The 16,216-nt window shown below is 40.1% G+C and overlaps 1 protein-coding gene across 1 annotated transcript; it reads right to left on the bottom strand.

Moving 5' to 3' along the window:
- Positions 1 to 509: 509 nt before the first annotated feature.
- LOC106456370 (myb-related transcription factor, partner of profilin-like) lies at positions 510 to 1,481 on the bottom strand. The gene has a single exon (XM_013913657.1). It carries the CDS (start codon positions 1,479 to 1,481, stop codon positions 510 to 512), a length of 972 nt encoding a protein of 323 aa, XP_013769111.1.
- Between the last annotated feature and the right edge of the window lie 14,735 nt (positions 1,482 to 16,216).

Here is a 16,216-nt window from a genome sequence, read left to right as displayed (position 1 = left end):
GACTGGACAGGGGCAGACTGGACAGGGGCAGACTGGACAGGGGCAGACTGGACAGGGGCCTGGAGGACAGGAGACTGAACTAGAGTAGAGTGGAGGACAGGAGGAGACTGAACTACAGATGGCCGGACGGGAGGCGACTGGACTGACTGGAGGGCAGGAGGAGACTGAACTACAGGGGACTGGACTGGAGCGGGCTGGACTACAGGCTGGACTGGAGCAGGGGTGTGAACTGATTGGACTGAGGAGGCTAATGGATAAACAGAGGTCGGTGAGGCTAATGGCTGAGCTGCGGTTGGTACGGCTAATGGCTGAGCTAAAGACTGAGCTAGTGAGGGGGATAAAGCTGCAGCTTGGGCTAGTAAGGCTGGTGCCTGAGCAGGGGACAGGTCAGCTAGCCTAACTAGAGACAGTGCTAGTGCGTGGAAAGCTGAGTGAGGAGATAGATGGGGTGGCGAACTAGCAGGTGGACAAGTTAGCACTTCCGTGCCTCCAGAGCGTGAGGGCACTGGCTAGAGAGCCTCAGCTGAGTCTCTAGGGGGGTCAGGCCGGATCCTGGCCGCCCTCAGCCTGGGCGCTGGGACAGGCGCGGGAGGTGGCTGGACACCAGTCACCCCCACCCGAGAAACAGGAACGGGTGTGGAGGTAGACTGGGTCACCGCTGCTCTCGTCCTGGGAGCCGGCACCGGTGTGGGTGCTAGCTGGACCCTATCCACCCGAGGGGGTGCTACAGGGATAGGCTGAGCAGATGGAGGGGAAGGCAGGCTCTGAGCTGCCCTGTTAGCAGCAAGAGGGTGAGTGACAGGCGAGGAAATGGTGATTGAGTGGGAGAAATCACTAGGTTCAGTAGGGTTAAGGTCTCTAGCAGTGGCCTGTGATGATAGAAAAACAGTTTCTTCGGAGGTAGGATGGTGAGTATTAGTGGGGTAGTCCAGGATGTAGTCACAGTAAACAGTCTTTGGCTTAGGTGGGTGGTGAACAGTCTCTGGATTAGGTGAAAGGAAAAAGTCCATTTTGCTCGCCGACTGATCCTGCTGCTCCAAACAGGAAGAGCGACGGCGGCGTGAGCCTTGCTTCTCCCTAGCGGAAACAGCTGAGCCGCCAAGCGAGAAAGCCTCCCCTGAGCCGAGGTGGGAGGCAGCGTCGCTGCGGCCTGGCGAAGTAGAAGGGCCGGAAAGTAAAACGGCTGGCGGGCGAGCGAGGAGCGGAGCGGCGGGAGGGTGAGCAGCCGAAGCTCGGCCTGTGACGCCCACTCTCCACGGCGAATGCTCCAATGCAGGTGAGGCAGCGGGTGGAGGACCGCGGCGTCTCCGAGGCCCGCCCAGAGCCAGGCGGGTCCCCTCAAAGACGCGCTCTCTTTCGGCGAAGAGCCGCTGTTTCCTCCTGAGCTCCTCCGCCCAGTGGGAGAGCGCTGCCTCCTGCCGCTCGAACAGGTCCGAGTCCACTGAGTCCCAAGCGTGTCTTCGTAATGCGGGTCGCGTCATTCTGTCAGGGGTTGCTGAGTGGATGTGGAGAAAAGGACTCAAACGCACGACTCACGGTGAAGATGCAGGGTGTTTATTGTGAGGGACGAATGACGAAAACAGGAGATGGTTGGCTGACTGAATAACTAACTGAATGAACGGCTGACTGATCTGAACATGGGGCATAGACAGCAGTGACAACATTAATGACGCGATGTCTGTGAAGGTTCTCACCCTGATTGGGACCCACACCCAGTTTCACACCTTGGCTCAGGCGATTAGAGGATCATCAGGGGGTCCTTTTGTCCCTCTGTGGGGGGTTACTCCCACTAGGTTTATATCTGGGACTCTCCACCATTTGACCTTAGAACTGAAGAAGCTTCTCGGATGAGAGGTGAAACGTCTTCAAGCAACTTAAAGAAGTCCAGACGCTTTTCTTTGCAAGCTCCTTTGACCATTAATGACGCGACGCTGACCAGGAGAGACCTGAGGACTTAAATACACTGGCTGAACAATGACTGATAGGTGACAGGTTAGTGAGCAGCTGAACACAATTGAACTAACGATGCATGGAATAAGAACTAGAACATAATGCACACAGAGTAACGTAACACAAAGCAGGAAGTGGAATGTACAGAGGATAAACAGTGAACATGAACTGAAAATACTGGGTCAACGACCTAGAAACCCTGACAAATCGTAATAGAAGTTTATCAGTATCAAAAAACTTGTCAGTATGATTTCAGGCAATGTTTAAATAAAGCACATAGGACATCTTATCTTAAGACTGTTGCAGTGTTTTCAAAAGATAGGACAGTGATTGTGCTAATTAATACTGGAGTGATGACTTTTTTCTCAAGAAATTATGATCTTTCCACTGTGCTTGGATATATGGAGGGCCATGAGTGCCAAAATGAATTAAATAAATATATCAGTTAACAAGTAATTAAATTTTTTATTAATTAATTAAAATAAGGAATAATTAATTTAATATATAAATGATTAATTCAAATGCAATGAAATTGTTTGTTATATTTTCATTCATTTTATTTTACTTTTTAAATTTAATTTAATTTTAAAATGTTTTAATTTAATTTATTGCATGTACTAAATGATCTATTTTTTGTTATGTTATATGAGCTATGACGGGTTTTTACCATCAAGTAACTATTGAGCTGTTTGGTGTTTTGATGACCACAGACAGTGCCTTTAGACAAGAAATGGGCTTATGTAACATTTCATCAGTCTGTTACATTGAGAACCTTCGTCACACAGTTCATCTTTCTTACGGCTTCAATCAGACATTCGCACAACATTAATGAAATGAGGTATCGTTCCTGAGTGAAATTATTTAATATATAGAGAGAATCTGGGAGACAGACAAGTGCTCTACTCTGAAATTAGGCCTAAAACCTTCCTTTTTTTCACTCACCTCTTTTTTTTACTCTCTTTGTTTATAAAGCACTTTGCATTCAATCATTAGTTATTATTATTAAACTCTGCTTCTCTTTCACTGCCTTTTTTCCTATCTCCCTCCCCTTATGCCTATCATGACAGATGGCTGCCCCCCTCTGAGCCTGTTTTTGACTTTTTCCTTCCCACTGTCGCCAGCTGTAGGGTCTTGATGTCCATTGATGTGACTGTTGTTACAATTTGGTGCTATATAAATTAAACTGAACTGAATAGAATATGCAAGATCTGGCTGTGCATCATACATGCATACATGTAATGCATAGTATGAGCTATCTTAGCATGGCACTATTTTGATTTATTTTAATAATTAGAGGAAACCTCATATAAGAAGTTATTGGAATGCTTCCATACACACTTTAGAAAACCATATTAATCCCATCAGGCAATTATTGAATTGCATCTTATTAAGTGTGACTCTGATAGCTAGCTAGTCTGAAATGAAATAAGCAATTTGCTATAACAAACTCTAAAGAAAGGCTTATTAAAACAGCAGGATACAATAATCTTCAGAACTTGGATTATAGTCATTACCGGCGAGTGTAGTTAATCTGGCCTGTCACATACTCTGTCCCCATCATGGTTAAGAAAAAAAAACATCAGGAAAATGTTTTACATGTTACAGCTGTGAAACTGTAGAGGAAGGTAAATGAAGCAAAATCCAAATACGTGAAATGAGTGTTAGGTTTTTGGAGAGGTCTGTGGACAGTGTTCCGCAGGCAACTAAAGCACCCAAATTGTGAATTTTGTGTTTTAGGCCCATGTCATTTTAGTGGTCCAGCATTGGTGCTTGAAAGAAAAACAATGTAACATTTCAGACATGATTTGAAAAGCAGAAAACAACCTATTTGCCATATAACCTAATTTTTTCATTACAAAGCTGCTCTGATAATTCTTAGAAAATGGTTAGGGCATGGTGTCTCATTTTACTCGTGTTTGGAAAATTCTCCAAAACACTAATTTTTATTGCATACATAAACTAATTTTTCATAGAAATGGGTGCTTATTAATAGAAATGATTCATAGAAATGTCTGCATGTCTGAAAGGCGCTCGCTTTATTGTATCATCTTTAAGTCTTCCATAGGTATTCATCCAGTTTGGGATTGGTGAAGTGGAATGTGTTAGCATAAGTACGCTATCAATGATTTTTTAAACTAATCAATAATCTCTTTTGCCTGGTTGTGAAAGCATTTGCATTTGTTGTGTTCTCTTTAATTAACTTGTCACCAATCATGGATTGCATTACTTTTTTTCATTTTTTTGTAATCCAAATAAAAGCAAGTCATCTGTGATGTAGGGCTCGTCTTTTTCATTAATTACAAACTTACAGCAAACAGAAAATTTCTCAAATTCAGTTTACCTGCCTCAATTCCTGATTGATTTGTGGCAAAATAAGTAAAACAATCAGCACAACAAGACTTTCAGCTAAATTTAATCCATACAGCTGGTCATAATTCGTACTTACTGATGTCACACAAGGCTGTCATCTGCCTATGAATTTAAATCAATTCTGTCATAGACATTCAAAGAATGGCCTGTAAATGGCCTGTATTTGTATAGCGTTTTACTTATTCCCTAAGGACCCCAAAGTGCTTTACACTTCAATCAGTCATTCACCCATTCACACACACATTCACACACTGGTGATGGCAAGCTACATTGTAGTCACAGCTGCCCTGGAGCGCACTGACAGAGACGAGGCTGCCAGACACTGGCGCCACTGGGCCCTCTGACCACCACCAGTAGGCAACGGGTGAAGTGACTTGCCCAAGGACACAACAACCGAGAAGAACAGTTTAGTGCTAAATGTGACATTTACCACTATAATTCCATATTAAAAATGGGAAATTCAGTTGTTAAAGCAAAGAAATATTATCTGCTCTCTCTATGGGCTACTATAATCATGCCAAGTGCAGAACGTTAAAGTCAGTGAAGGAAATTAGTGTCTTTTGATAGAGTGAAAAAAAACTATTATTTTATAGCAGGTGAATCGTACTTTTTTCTCAAGTTCCAAGTGTACTCTAAGCTCTCTATGTGTGAATGGAACAAATGTTTTCTCTGGCAATTGTATTGAAATGCCGACTAGTACATACATGCATATCACAAACCATCTTTGACCAAGAGTTTTTTTGACTGGTGTTGTGTTATTGCATGTTCTATTTAGTTCCTTTAATATTCATTCTTGGTAGCTTTAGCTTTTAGTTCTTACTTTCAGTTTCTTTCATTTGTATAATACTGTATAATATAAAGTGCCTTGAGGCGACTGTTGTTGTGATTTGGCGCTATTTAAATTAAATTGAATTGAATTGTATGTTGTGTGTTATTTTTAGTGCTGTTAATGTTAATGCATTAACGCATCAAAATTGGCAAATCCCCGTTAAAGAGTTAACGCAGATTAGTGCGTGTGAGGGGTTACTCGGCATTAACGCATTAATGCATCTTAAGCATGTTAACGCTGTCATCGTGACTAACGCGATTAACAATTAACTCATCTGAAGCGCAGACTGACTCAAAATCCCTGGAATGTCTCTGTCAACACATTTTTGGGCAGTTTGTCCGACGTTTGTCCATTCTGTGCTCCAGACAGGTTGAGTGCGTTTTTTAATCACGTTAATCGTGATGAGGCTGTATTAACGCATTAAAACTGACAGCACTAGTTATTTTTCCAAGTCCCCTCTTCCCTTCTTCTATGTTAAATTGTATTGTGTATTTTTCTCTTTATTTAGTTCTTTACTATGGGGGTTTTTGTGCCAGTCTTTTGTCTCTTGTTCTTCATCCTTAGTTTTACTGCCTTGTCTTGTTATCCCTGATTAGTCTCACTTGAATTTATCTGCTTCTTGTCAAGTGGTCTCTGTGACAATAAACATCTAAGTTGTGTAAAACGCAGTGCAGTCCAGCTCATAAGTACAAATTACTCGTGAGTTATAGCATAAACACCTTTAGAGGCACTGAACCTGTACAACTGCATTGCAAAAGGGTCTCTAGTTACATGCTTATTCCATGGGTCGGATAATATGCATTTCCAAATTTACCATCATTTGAATTCAACTACATACCTAAGTTTATCAAAAGATACTGCCACAGTTGTCACACTGTCATGTGGAATTAATATACCTTCATGTTAGTTCTGGATATGATAAGTGTTTCTAGGATCAGCACATTTTGCCACAATACACACAGACAAAAAATGTCATACACAGATTCACAGCTGGTAATAAGTCTTGTATTTTAACCCAAACCACTACTTTTGAAAAAGTGTAATCATGAATATAATTCAGGTTGTTTGAGATGGAAAACTTACAGAGGAGTACTTGTTCAGTCTATTTCTAAATATACTGTCATAAACTTTAATATTTAACATTCTGACTGAGGCCTGTAGTGACTGAAATGTAATTACACACTTGTGAAAGAGAACTTCAGCACATAAACTGTTTAATATGACAAGTAAGAAAAACACAGACGCTCTTAAGCACCAGGCCTTCCTCAGTGTTGAGGAAAGCCTTACACTGAAGTGTTGCCTCGTATTACACCTGCCAGTCTGTTTACATGCAAACTGTTATGCATTAGTAAGGCCATTTTCCTCACATACACTCTACATTTGTTTACATTCAAGCAACAAGACTGATGGGACTTATAGTTTGTTGAGTGCCGCTGGCTGAACAAGTTTATTGTTTCAGGAGTTAGAGTCACACATATAAAAGAATCAGGTGTTGACTTGCACAGAGGGAGATAAAATTCACAGGAACAGCTGTTTTCATGTAGCAAAACAAGTTGTGTATTGGGCTAAAAAGTTCTTGTTAATCTTTTGCTTATACCCTGTGTTTTTGTAAATGTTAGTTAACGCAAAATTGAAGTTATATGTCTACATAAATGAAAAATGCAAATGCAAAGGAGTCTCCTTTTAACTTTTGTTTCATGTCTGTTAATAAATGGATTAAGGATATATATCTGGAGCAAGTAAATAATCTACCATCATCAAAAGCTAGTCACTTAGAGTATATTTGCCTGTTTGCTGATTGGTGCAACATATGGTATGGCTCCCCAGAGCCCTGATTACAACAGTCAGCTGATGAGCCAAAATGCTGCCGTGAGAGAAAGAGAGTATATTTATCCCATACTGGCTTCTCTTCACTGGCTTCCTTCCAGAATTGAATCTGAAATCCTTCTCCTCACACACAAGGTCTTAAATAATCAGGGCCTACCTTATCTTTAAGAACTCATAGTACCATATGACCCCAATAGAGCACTTTACTCTCAGACTGATGACTTAGTTGTAGTTGCTTGAGCATTTAAAAGGAGAATGAGAGGCAGAGCTTCAGCTTTCAGTCCATTCTTCTATGGAGTGTGCTCCCAGTTTAAATTTGGGACAAAGACACCCTCTTTACCTTCTCGATTAGATTCCTGTTTGATAAACCATAGTTAGGGCTAGATAGGGCTGGATAAGGTGACCCTGAATTCTTCCTTAGTTATGCCATAATAGGCCTAGGCTGCTAGGGAGTTCCCATAACGCACTGGGTGTTTCTTCTCTCATGTCTTTTCACTCTATGTGTATATACACTACTTTGCATTTAAAAATTAGTTATTAGTTATTATTAATCTGGCTCTCTTCCACAATGTGTCCTGTCTCCCTCTCCTCACCCCCAACCAATTGCAGCAGATGGCTGCCCCTCCCTGACCTCCCTGGTCATATCAAATATTGGTTTGACCTTATTTTTACTACTTAACAATAACTTGTATGAAATTAATAGGTGAATTAAAAAGTGTTTAAACTGCTTAAAATGAAAAACACCAGATGAACTTTGAACTTAATATTCCCTGTGTTTTTGTTTAACAATATATTAACTCATTCACTGCCATTGACGTCAATTGAAAAACTTACGTTGACTGCCATTGACGTCTATAGACGTCAATTACGTTTTTCAATGGGAGGGGCTAGAATACAACCTCGGGCAGCTTGTCAGTGAATATCAGACTTGCATTCATGGTATGTAATGACAAAATCGACCTGCAAGTGGCAGTAGTGCGATTTGCATCCCGGAAAGTGTTATAATGCATCCCGGAAAGTGTTATAATGATTACCACACAAAAGTGAATTATTCATTGTGAATAAATGTTTCACTATGTACATTTTATTTTTTCATATATTTGTAAATAAATTGTTTTGATAAAACATAACCTTTCTCAGTGTTATTTCTGTTTTATAGAAGTGAAAAGCTATTTTATATGTTAGAGGTGTCACAAAGCAAGAAATATTAGTGTCAAAGGCACTTTTCTGCTTGAAATGTATTTTTCACAGAAAGCTCGTTTTCTCCCTTTTTTTGGTCAAAACAGGCATTTTTGGTGGAACCCACCTCTCTTCTACAGCTGATTACTAAAGAATGGAAAATGGTAGAAACAAGCTTTTTTTTTGGATGAAAGAAGAGAGTCTGTTCTTCATTTTGGTAGGTTCAGCGTTTATATGCTCATAACACACAGTTTTCTGTGGCTCTTCAAAAATGAGTAAAAATGCTCAAAAACTGTGGCAGTGGGGAGTTACCTGATTTGAAAATGGCTGGCAGTGAATGAGTTAACTGAAACATTTTCTCTTACTTATGGAAACAATTACCTTGGAAAATGGATTTTAACCTAATGCATGGTTCAAGCTGTAAAATGTTCTGTCCTCTCTGCTTTGATATGCACTTGTGCTGACATTTTTAAAATGCAATTCCTATTTTATGCACATGAGGGCTTACCTGTGGGAAGGTACGCCTAGTCAAATGTGAGTTTTATATCCTAGGTGTCATTTCCTGTATCACTTCTTGCATGTGCAAACTAGTGATGTGCATCTGTGTGTGGAAGATATAAGCCTGGGAAGAGAAAGGAAGGATTTCTCCCCCTCACTGCTCCACCTGGTTTAGCTATGGGTTTTGTGAATTACATCTCTACTCTCGGTCTACCTCTTGGCTGTGCAAAGGATTCCTTACTCCATACCAATTAGGCTCCTAATCCAGCTGACACTGGCATTCACTGGACTGAGGACCAGATAAAATCAAGAGCTCACTTTGGGTTTGAGGTGGTGGGGCAGTCAGGAATTGGGTTGGAAACAATCAGAGGAAATAAAATGAAAAAATGTCTGGGATGATGAAGTCAGCAATAATAACACTTTCACACTTTCACTGTTTGGTCTGAAAAAAGTAGATGGACAGTAATGGTCTCTCTCTCTCTCTCTCTCTCTCTCTCTCTCTCTTCTCAGGGTTATTTTTGCATTGATGACTCAACAGACGAAATCAGCTGCATAATAGAGGACTGATTTATTTCCCCCACCTGCTTTCTATTCAATCAATACACAGAAAATTTGATTTTTAGAAATAATGTTCTAGATAATGAGACCAAGACAAAAAAAGAAAAGTAAACCCTTAAAGGAATACTCTGACATTTTGGCGAAATAAGCAAGATTTACAGGGAATTAGATGAGAAGATCAATGTTATTCTCTTTGTTCTAAGATTGGCCAGTGATTGCAGAGGGACCACTACAATCAACACTGGTTACATGGATAAGGGAGACAAACAGGCATGTATGGTATTAAAAACCGAATACCAAGAGAGAACTCAGTTCACTGACTCATACACCATTCAATTCTATTTCTATGTTTTGGGACCAAAAAAACTGGCCCGAAAGTCCTCCTTTTGGATCCCCAGTGTCATGATTGCAATTTGAAGAAAATTGTATTTCGTGTTTTATAGCATTTTGTTAAAATTTGTGCATGAGAAGCCAGCATTCTAATTTCTAGTGGGCCAAAAATGGAAGGAACTATAGTATTATTTATTATAATTTCATCAGTGCAGGCTTCAGGTGCCCCAGTGTTTTCTTTTGGACATAACTTACTCACCAAAACTGTGTATTCTTATCCTGAGTGTAATTCCTTCCTCAAAACATTGTGTCATAGTTTTCTCGCTGTGGCTCGTGCAGTATTGGTATCTTATATTGCAACCACCTATGGATGAGTGGGAGAGAGACACAAAAAATCACACATCCTGGTGCACGTACATGGTATAAATAAAAAGCTGGCTCACACGGAAAAAACTGTTTTATAGTGAAACGGGAAGTCAGAAATTCAACCCCCGGCTTTACCTGTGGTCGCAAAAAACAAGGTTTAAAATATCTGTGGCCCAGCCAGCCAGAACACTGCAAGAGAATGCCCTGCCAATACCTTCAGCTTTCTCCACCTGTCATGTACCCATTGCCTCACAGGCTGTAGTAGTCCCTTGAGAGTATCCTTGTCATTTCTTCCCTCTTCTCAGGTCTGCACTATAAGCCAGGTTGAACTTCAGCACTGAATCTTTAGTCTTGTTTGCAAGCACATAATTTTTTATGTATACCTTTGAACAACAGACAAAAGTGTAAATATTGGCACTACAGAAGAAGAAATTAAGCATGAGTTTGATTATCATGAGAGAAGTGAAAATTTGCTTTTTGGATTTAATTAACAAGCACGACAGCAGATGCAGAAAATTTGTTTTTAAAATAAAACTCTTTTTCAAAGTGGATATGTTTCAGCCAGGGATCAGGCAGACAATCAGGTCCTGTAATTGCCATTATCTGTTCTCACTCATCATCACTAGAATGGTGAGTGTGCATTGTCTGGATAAAGGTTTTTGCAGTACAAGAGTCAACACTAAAAAGCGTTACTTTAGCAATAATATCCTGCTTCTCTTTATGTTTTGCATTGATCACTTCCCCTACTACATTAAAACCAATGATAAGATCATCTGCCACATTCAGATAATTTGAAACAAATACAGGCACTAGAAAACCATCATTAGAGTCCTTTGACCCAGTAAGTTTTCCAACCCACAAATGATATCTCAGTCCAAACTGAAGCAAGTCCATTAAGTGGTACTGGGCCTAAGAGTTCATCTATAGCTCTCATAGTGCTTTTGGGCAGGTGCTCCACTCACCATTTATCACCAGTTACTGTACTGTTGGTTGAGCCACTATGTTCTATGGTGCTGTTGTGAGAACATTATCAAAAGTGCACTTCACCATTTTAAATTTTCCTATCAGTCAGATAAGTCCTTACCGTGTTTTCATCACAGTCAACCACAGTATTACATCATCAACACCATCATCATAGTTTATTTTATATAGCACTTTAAAAACACACAAGGGTGACCAAAGTGCTGAACAATAGAAACATAATAGATACCATAAGAATAATAAATCCGATAAAATAATAAACATTGCGAAAACAATAAAATATAGGTAAATACAAGTCAGTTAACCACTGAGTCAAAAGCCAGTGAATGAAAATGCGTTTTCAATCTGGATTTAAAAACCAGCACTGATGTCGATTGCCTAATGTGAAGAGGAAGATTACTCCAAAGCTTAGGAGCCACGATAGAGAACGCTCTGTCTCCTCTCAGTTTCAGCCATGATTTGGGGACTGAGAGCAACGGCTGCTCAACTGACCGGAGCGAACGAGTGGGGACATAGGGCTTCAGCAAATCAAACAAATATGCAGGTGCCAGACCATTTAAAGATTTAAAAACCAATAAAGAACTTTAAAATGAATCCTAAATTCAATTGGAAGCCAGTGCAGAGAGGCCAATCCAAGCGTGAGGTTATAAAAGCATGGATAACAGTCTCCAAGTCACGCCTTGAAAGAAAAGATTTAACCTTCGACAGACACCTGAGTTGATAGAATGACGATTTCACCACCCCATTCACGTGGCCATCAAAGAAAGATCGCACCCAGTGGCCCAAGAATAGATCCCTGTGGTACACCCCATGGCAGAGGGGCCACAGAGGACGATGACGAGCCCAACTTAACACAGAAGCTGCTGTTTGAGAGATACAGTATGATTTCATCCACAGGAGTGCCAAGCCAGAAATGCCCACACTGTCATGATCCTGGGTCATTTTGACCTAGCGTTTGTGTTGTCCCTGCCAGAGGCCCGCGCGCCTGCTGATTCTGTTTTGTCCCTGCCAGAGGCCCGCCCGCCTACTGGTTCTGCTCTGTGTTTTCCAGAGGCCCACGTGCCTGTTGGTTCGGCTTTGTGTTTGCCAGAGGCCTCCGTGCCTGCTGGTTCAGCCCTGTGTGTGAAAACCTGGATGAGTGACATCATTCGGAGAACCACACGGGTTAGCAGTTAACACAAGCTTCTCTAGTTCAGGTAGAACAATTGGTTGGAAAGCAATAAGCAAATTTAAACAGGGAACATGCACAGCCAGGCCAACAGAAGATAAAGTGGAGGGTCTCAAACTGGCAACCTTATCCACAAAGAAATTAAGAAACTTATTACACATAACCTCAGAAGATTGCAAAAGAACATGATCCTCTGCATTCAGTACAGAATTAATGGTATTATACAAAACACGAGGGTTATGTGAATTAACAGCAATAAGTTGTGAAAAATAGGAGTTTTTGGTGGTCTTTACTGCCCTCTGATAAGCTTTCCAGCTCATCTTAAGAGCTTCCAGAGAAACGTACAGCCTGTCCTTTTTCCATCGTCTTTCACATCTCCTACATTCTCTTTTAATGGCTCAAGTAAAATCGGCTAGCCAAGGACTGGCCTTGGGTTTACACTGCCTTAGAGGTGCAACAACATCAAGGGCAGATTTACAAACAGAGTCCAGATGAGATAGTAATCCATCTACGGAGGACAACTCAGAGGGACTGGACACAAGTTGTTCAAATAGTGTTGAAAAATGCTCAGCAGTATCTGAGCCGAAGGCACGATAGCATCGCGTAGGTGCAGCCCGTTTAACAACAGGACTAAGAGGAACAACGTCAAATAAAATGGGCATATGGTCAGAGAATACAGCATCCTCCACATGTAAGTTACAGACAGATAACCCATATAATAACACCAAATCCAATGTGTGACCACGTTCTTGAGTGGCACATTTAACAGATTGAACAAGAATAAAAGAGTTCACCAGGTCCATGAATTCTTTAGCCAGGGGCTTCCCTGGGCAACAGACATGTATATTAAAATCACCGAGTAGCATCATCGTCAGCAAACTATTTGTTACTAGTAAGGGCGCTGTAGAAAAGGAAATTGCATCTTTGCAAAGCTTATCAGCCTGACACATGCATAATTGCTCTAAAATCTCAGGGAAGACAGCAGAATTGACTTTGAACACAGTTGACAACCACAGACAACCAAATGCTATTAACACCAGACATAGCACCTCAAATCACTATAGACTGTGGAAACGTCACACTAGACTTTTAACGCCTTGGATCTAAATGTCGAAGCTTTTCAGTCAGGTCAGGCAAAAAAGAAAAGAAAAGGAAGGAAACAAAAATAAAAAGTGATGAATATTCCAGAGGCAGGAAGCAAAAATGCATCAAACAAGAGACATGCATTAGAAGCAAGAAAAAGAAGTGGAAAAAGGAAATGAAGATCTCTGCTCAAGCAAAGCCAAAACAGGCAGTTTGAAACATGACTATGGCCCATATGTGCAGTGGCACTGATCAATTTTCAGCAAGAGAAAAGACACCAATTAGATTCTCATGTTTCCATCCAAGCCTGAAAATGTATCAGCAGATCTCATAAATGAAATAAAGTCCTAGAATGGGATTCAGAGGATTATCCATACTGATATCACAGTAAAAAGTGTTGCCATGCACACAGCATTTTCAAATACATATACAAGACAATACTGATTATGTCAGTAATTAAATATTTAATTTAACGAACATATGAGAAAGACTGCCTGTAATTAATTTTAAATAACATGCTCCCCCTTCCTCGGGTGGCAAATTCTCAGCTGCCCTCCAGTTTTTTTGTAAAATTTAATCTTGTTCAAAATATGACGTTGATGAAATTGCTTCCCCATCTTACATCATTATAGCTCGTGTAGCTAGAATAATATACAAGCATATCAGATGCTCTCTCTTGCCTGAAGATGAACATTAGTCCCAGTTGGAGGAGTTGGAGCGTCTCCTTTCTGAGATGCTCCCCCCTGGCCTCCTGCTATTGTCAAGCTGGGTTTGCAGTGCCACTGGTGGGCTGAACACAGCTAAACACAGTGCTGGGAGGCCACAGCAACAACCCACTCCATAACAACTGGCAGAAGAACACAATGCAGGAGACAGCTATTATTGTAGTGAAGGCCAAGAAACCACAAACCACATTCTAGTGTGTGAGCCATATCACTAAAAATGCTCAAATGGAAAGCTAGGATATATACTAATCTTAAAATAGAACAAATTTTTGAGATCATATACATTATGCATGAAAAGTAAAACTGTAAAGACTCCAAAAACAAGTGTTTTAGTAACATGGCAGGCATGCCTCAAGAGCTTTGATAATAAACCTGCAACTAAAATCCTTGCCTGGACAAGCATATTCATTTTCTTTCAATTACCCAAACTTTATAAACAAAATAAATGTAAAATGACAATACCTTTGGTGTTAATTTGAAACAGAAAAAGCTCACATTACCTTGAATTAACATTTAACCCAAGTCATAACCTTTTCCTAACTTTAACAAAAGTGTCTCAACATGGTTCTGCAGTCAGTGTCCTGCACGTTGTACTGTATGTCCACCCGCTATCCCAACCACTGCTACTCAGTGCTATAGATAAATGTAAGATTTCCCGCTGTTGCCTCTGTAAAATACTTTTAAAAGCACGTAGTAGAGTACAGTATCGTAAGTACAAGTTCTGCAAAATTAGTACTGGAAATAAGTATAAGTATTGGAAATGCACAGTGCTTACAAAAAGCAACTATTAAAACTGACATATGTGAACAAGGAGAAAAAACATATCAAATCCATTCTAACCTGAATGAACCAACAACAGTTCAATCATCTCAAATTCTTTGGAGTTTTATTCGCACCACACCTGCTTTTTTGGCCAGACACTCCAAGTCTGAATGATTGGGCCAGACATCTGACAGTGATGAAGAAGAGAAATCATTAGTTTTTATGAACCAGTCTCTTTCTGGCAAAGCATAAAGCACATTGCTTGGCTTATGTTTTGAGATTTTCTTCACTTTCAAGGGAGAGACAACATTCACAGATGCAGTGACCATGTCGGGCTGCATGAAAGCGCTTTCAGAAAACTCACCTTAGACTTCAACTAAAATTTTATACAATCGCAACAAATGCTGTCGGGCTTTTGTTGTTAATTAATGAACTTTATGTTAACAATAGCTATGAGGATCGGTGCTTACAGCCATGAAATAATTGTAAGCCACAAATAGTTATTGTTTATTGTTATTGCAAAATAGGGTATATTTCTGGTACTTTGTCATCACTTAGTGTTCATAATTCATGCTCTGACATTTAAAGTTTGTCATAACCAGGCTTCACAGGATGGGAGGGAAAATCTACTGCTGTACTGATGCTGTAGGCACAGATGTCCATTCATCTGGCCTTTCGTTTGTCCTACTGAAACTCCCTGTCATTGGATCACAGCCCGAGTCATTTGTTACTGTAGTGTTTGCTGTGTGAAACCATGAAGCGTGACAGCCCATCTGGACTGAGCACAAATCAAAGAGCCCATAATACAGTAGACAGATGTTGTCCTCTGTTTGCCCATGCGCCTTTCTATGCTGATGTAGACAAATATTTGATTCCATTCACATATTCAGACTATGACAGGGACATATTTTGTTCTCAGACAAGGTTAAAATTGTTAATGTAATTGGCAAATTTTACACACTAGACTCAGAGCCAATAATGTTGATTATATTTCTATCTCAGTTATAATAGAGTCAAATTAAATTTAGGTATAATCCAAAATCTATAGTGGAAAAATAACACAAAACAAGTGGCACTGGAAGTCCCATTCTATTCATTAAATACAGCTAAGCAGTCAAAGCACAATTTTGTATTCGTGTTTTGATAACTACTTTTAGAAGTCGTCCTTCTCAAATTATTCAATCTGCAGAAACAAATCAGGAAGCTTTATTTAACTGTTTTTTATTTCATTTCAAGAGTTTGTGAATGAATTTAAAGACCAGGGCAAACCTGCCTCAATTCTGATACACACACATTCTGACTGATTCCTGTGCATTCCTGCAGTATATTAAAACAGCTGTTGTTTACTATGCAAATTAAAAATACCGTGCAATCTTTGTGTTAAAAAGAAATAAATTGTCTGCATTTCAGACAAACAAAGGAATAGTGGAGATTACATGTTCAAAAGATCTGTCATTTCAAATCACCTGGTTCTTTTATATAGCAGTTCTACTCTATCTGAGCACTCAAAGCACATTATATACTGTAACTCGCCTCATACAGGCATTCACACTCATTTACACAAGCACTTTTCACATGCGTTTTCTTTTT

This window comes from Pundamilia nyererei, unplaced genomic scaffold (assembly GCF_000239375.1).
Source record: "Pundamilia nyererei isolate P.nyererei 1_Seehausen unplaced genomic scaffold, PunNye1.0 scaffold00143, whole genome shotgun sequence".
Lineage (NCBI taxonomy): Eukaryota > Metazoa > Chordata > Actinopteri > Cichliformes > Cichlidae > Pundamilia > Pundamilia nyererei.
This window is presented reverse-complemented; position numbering and strand designations above follow the sequence as displayed.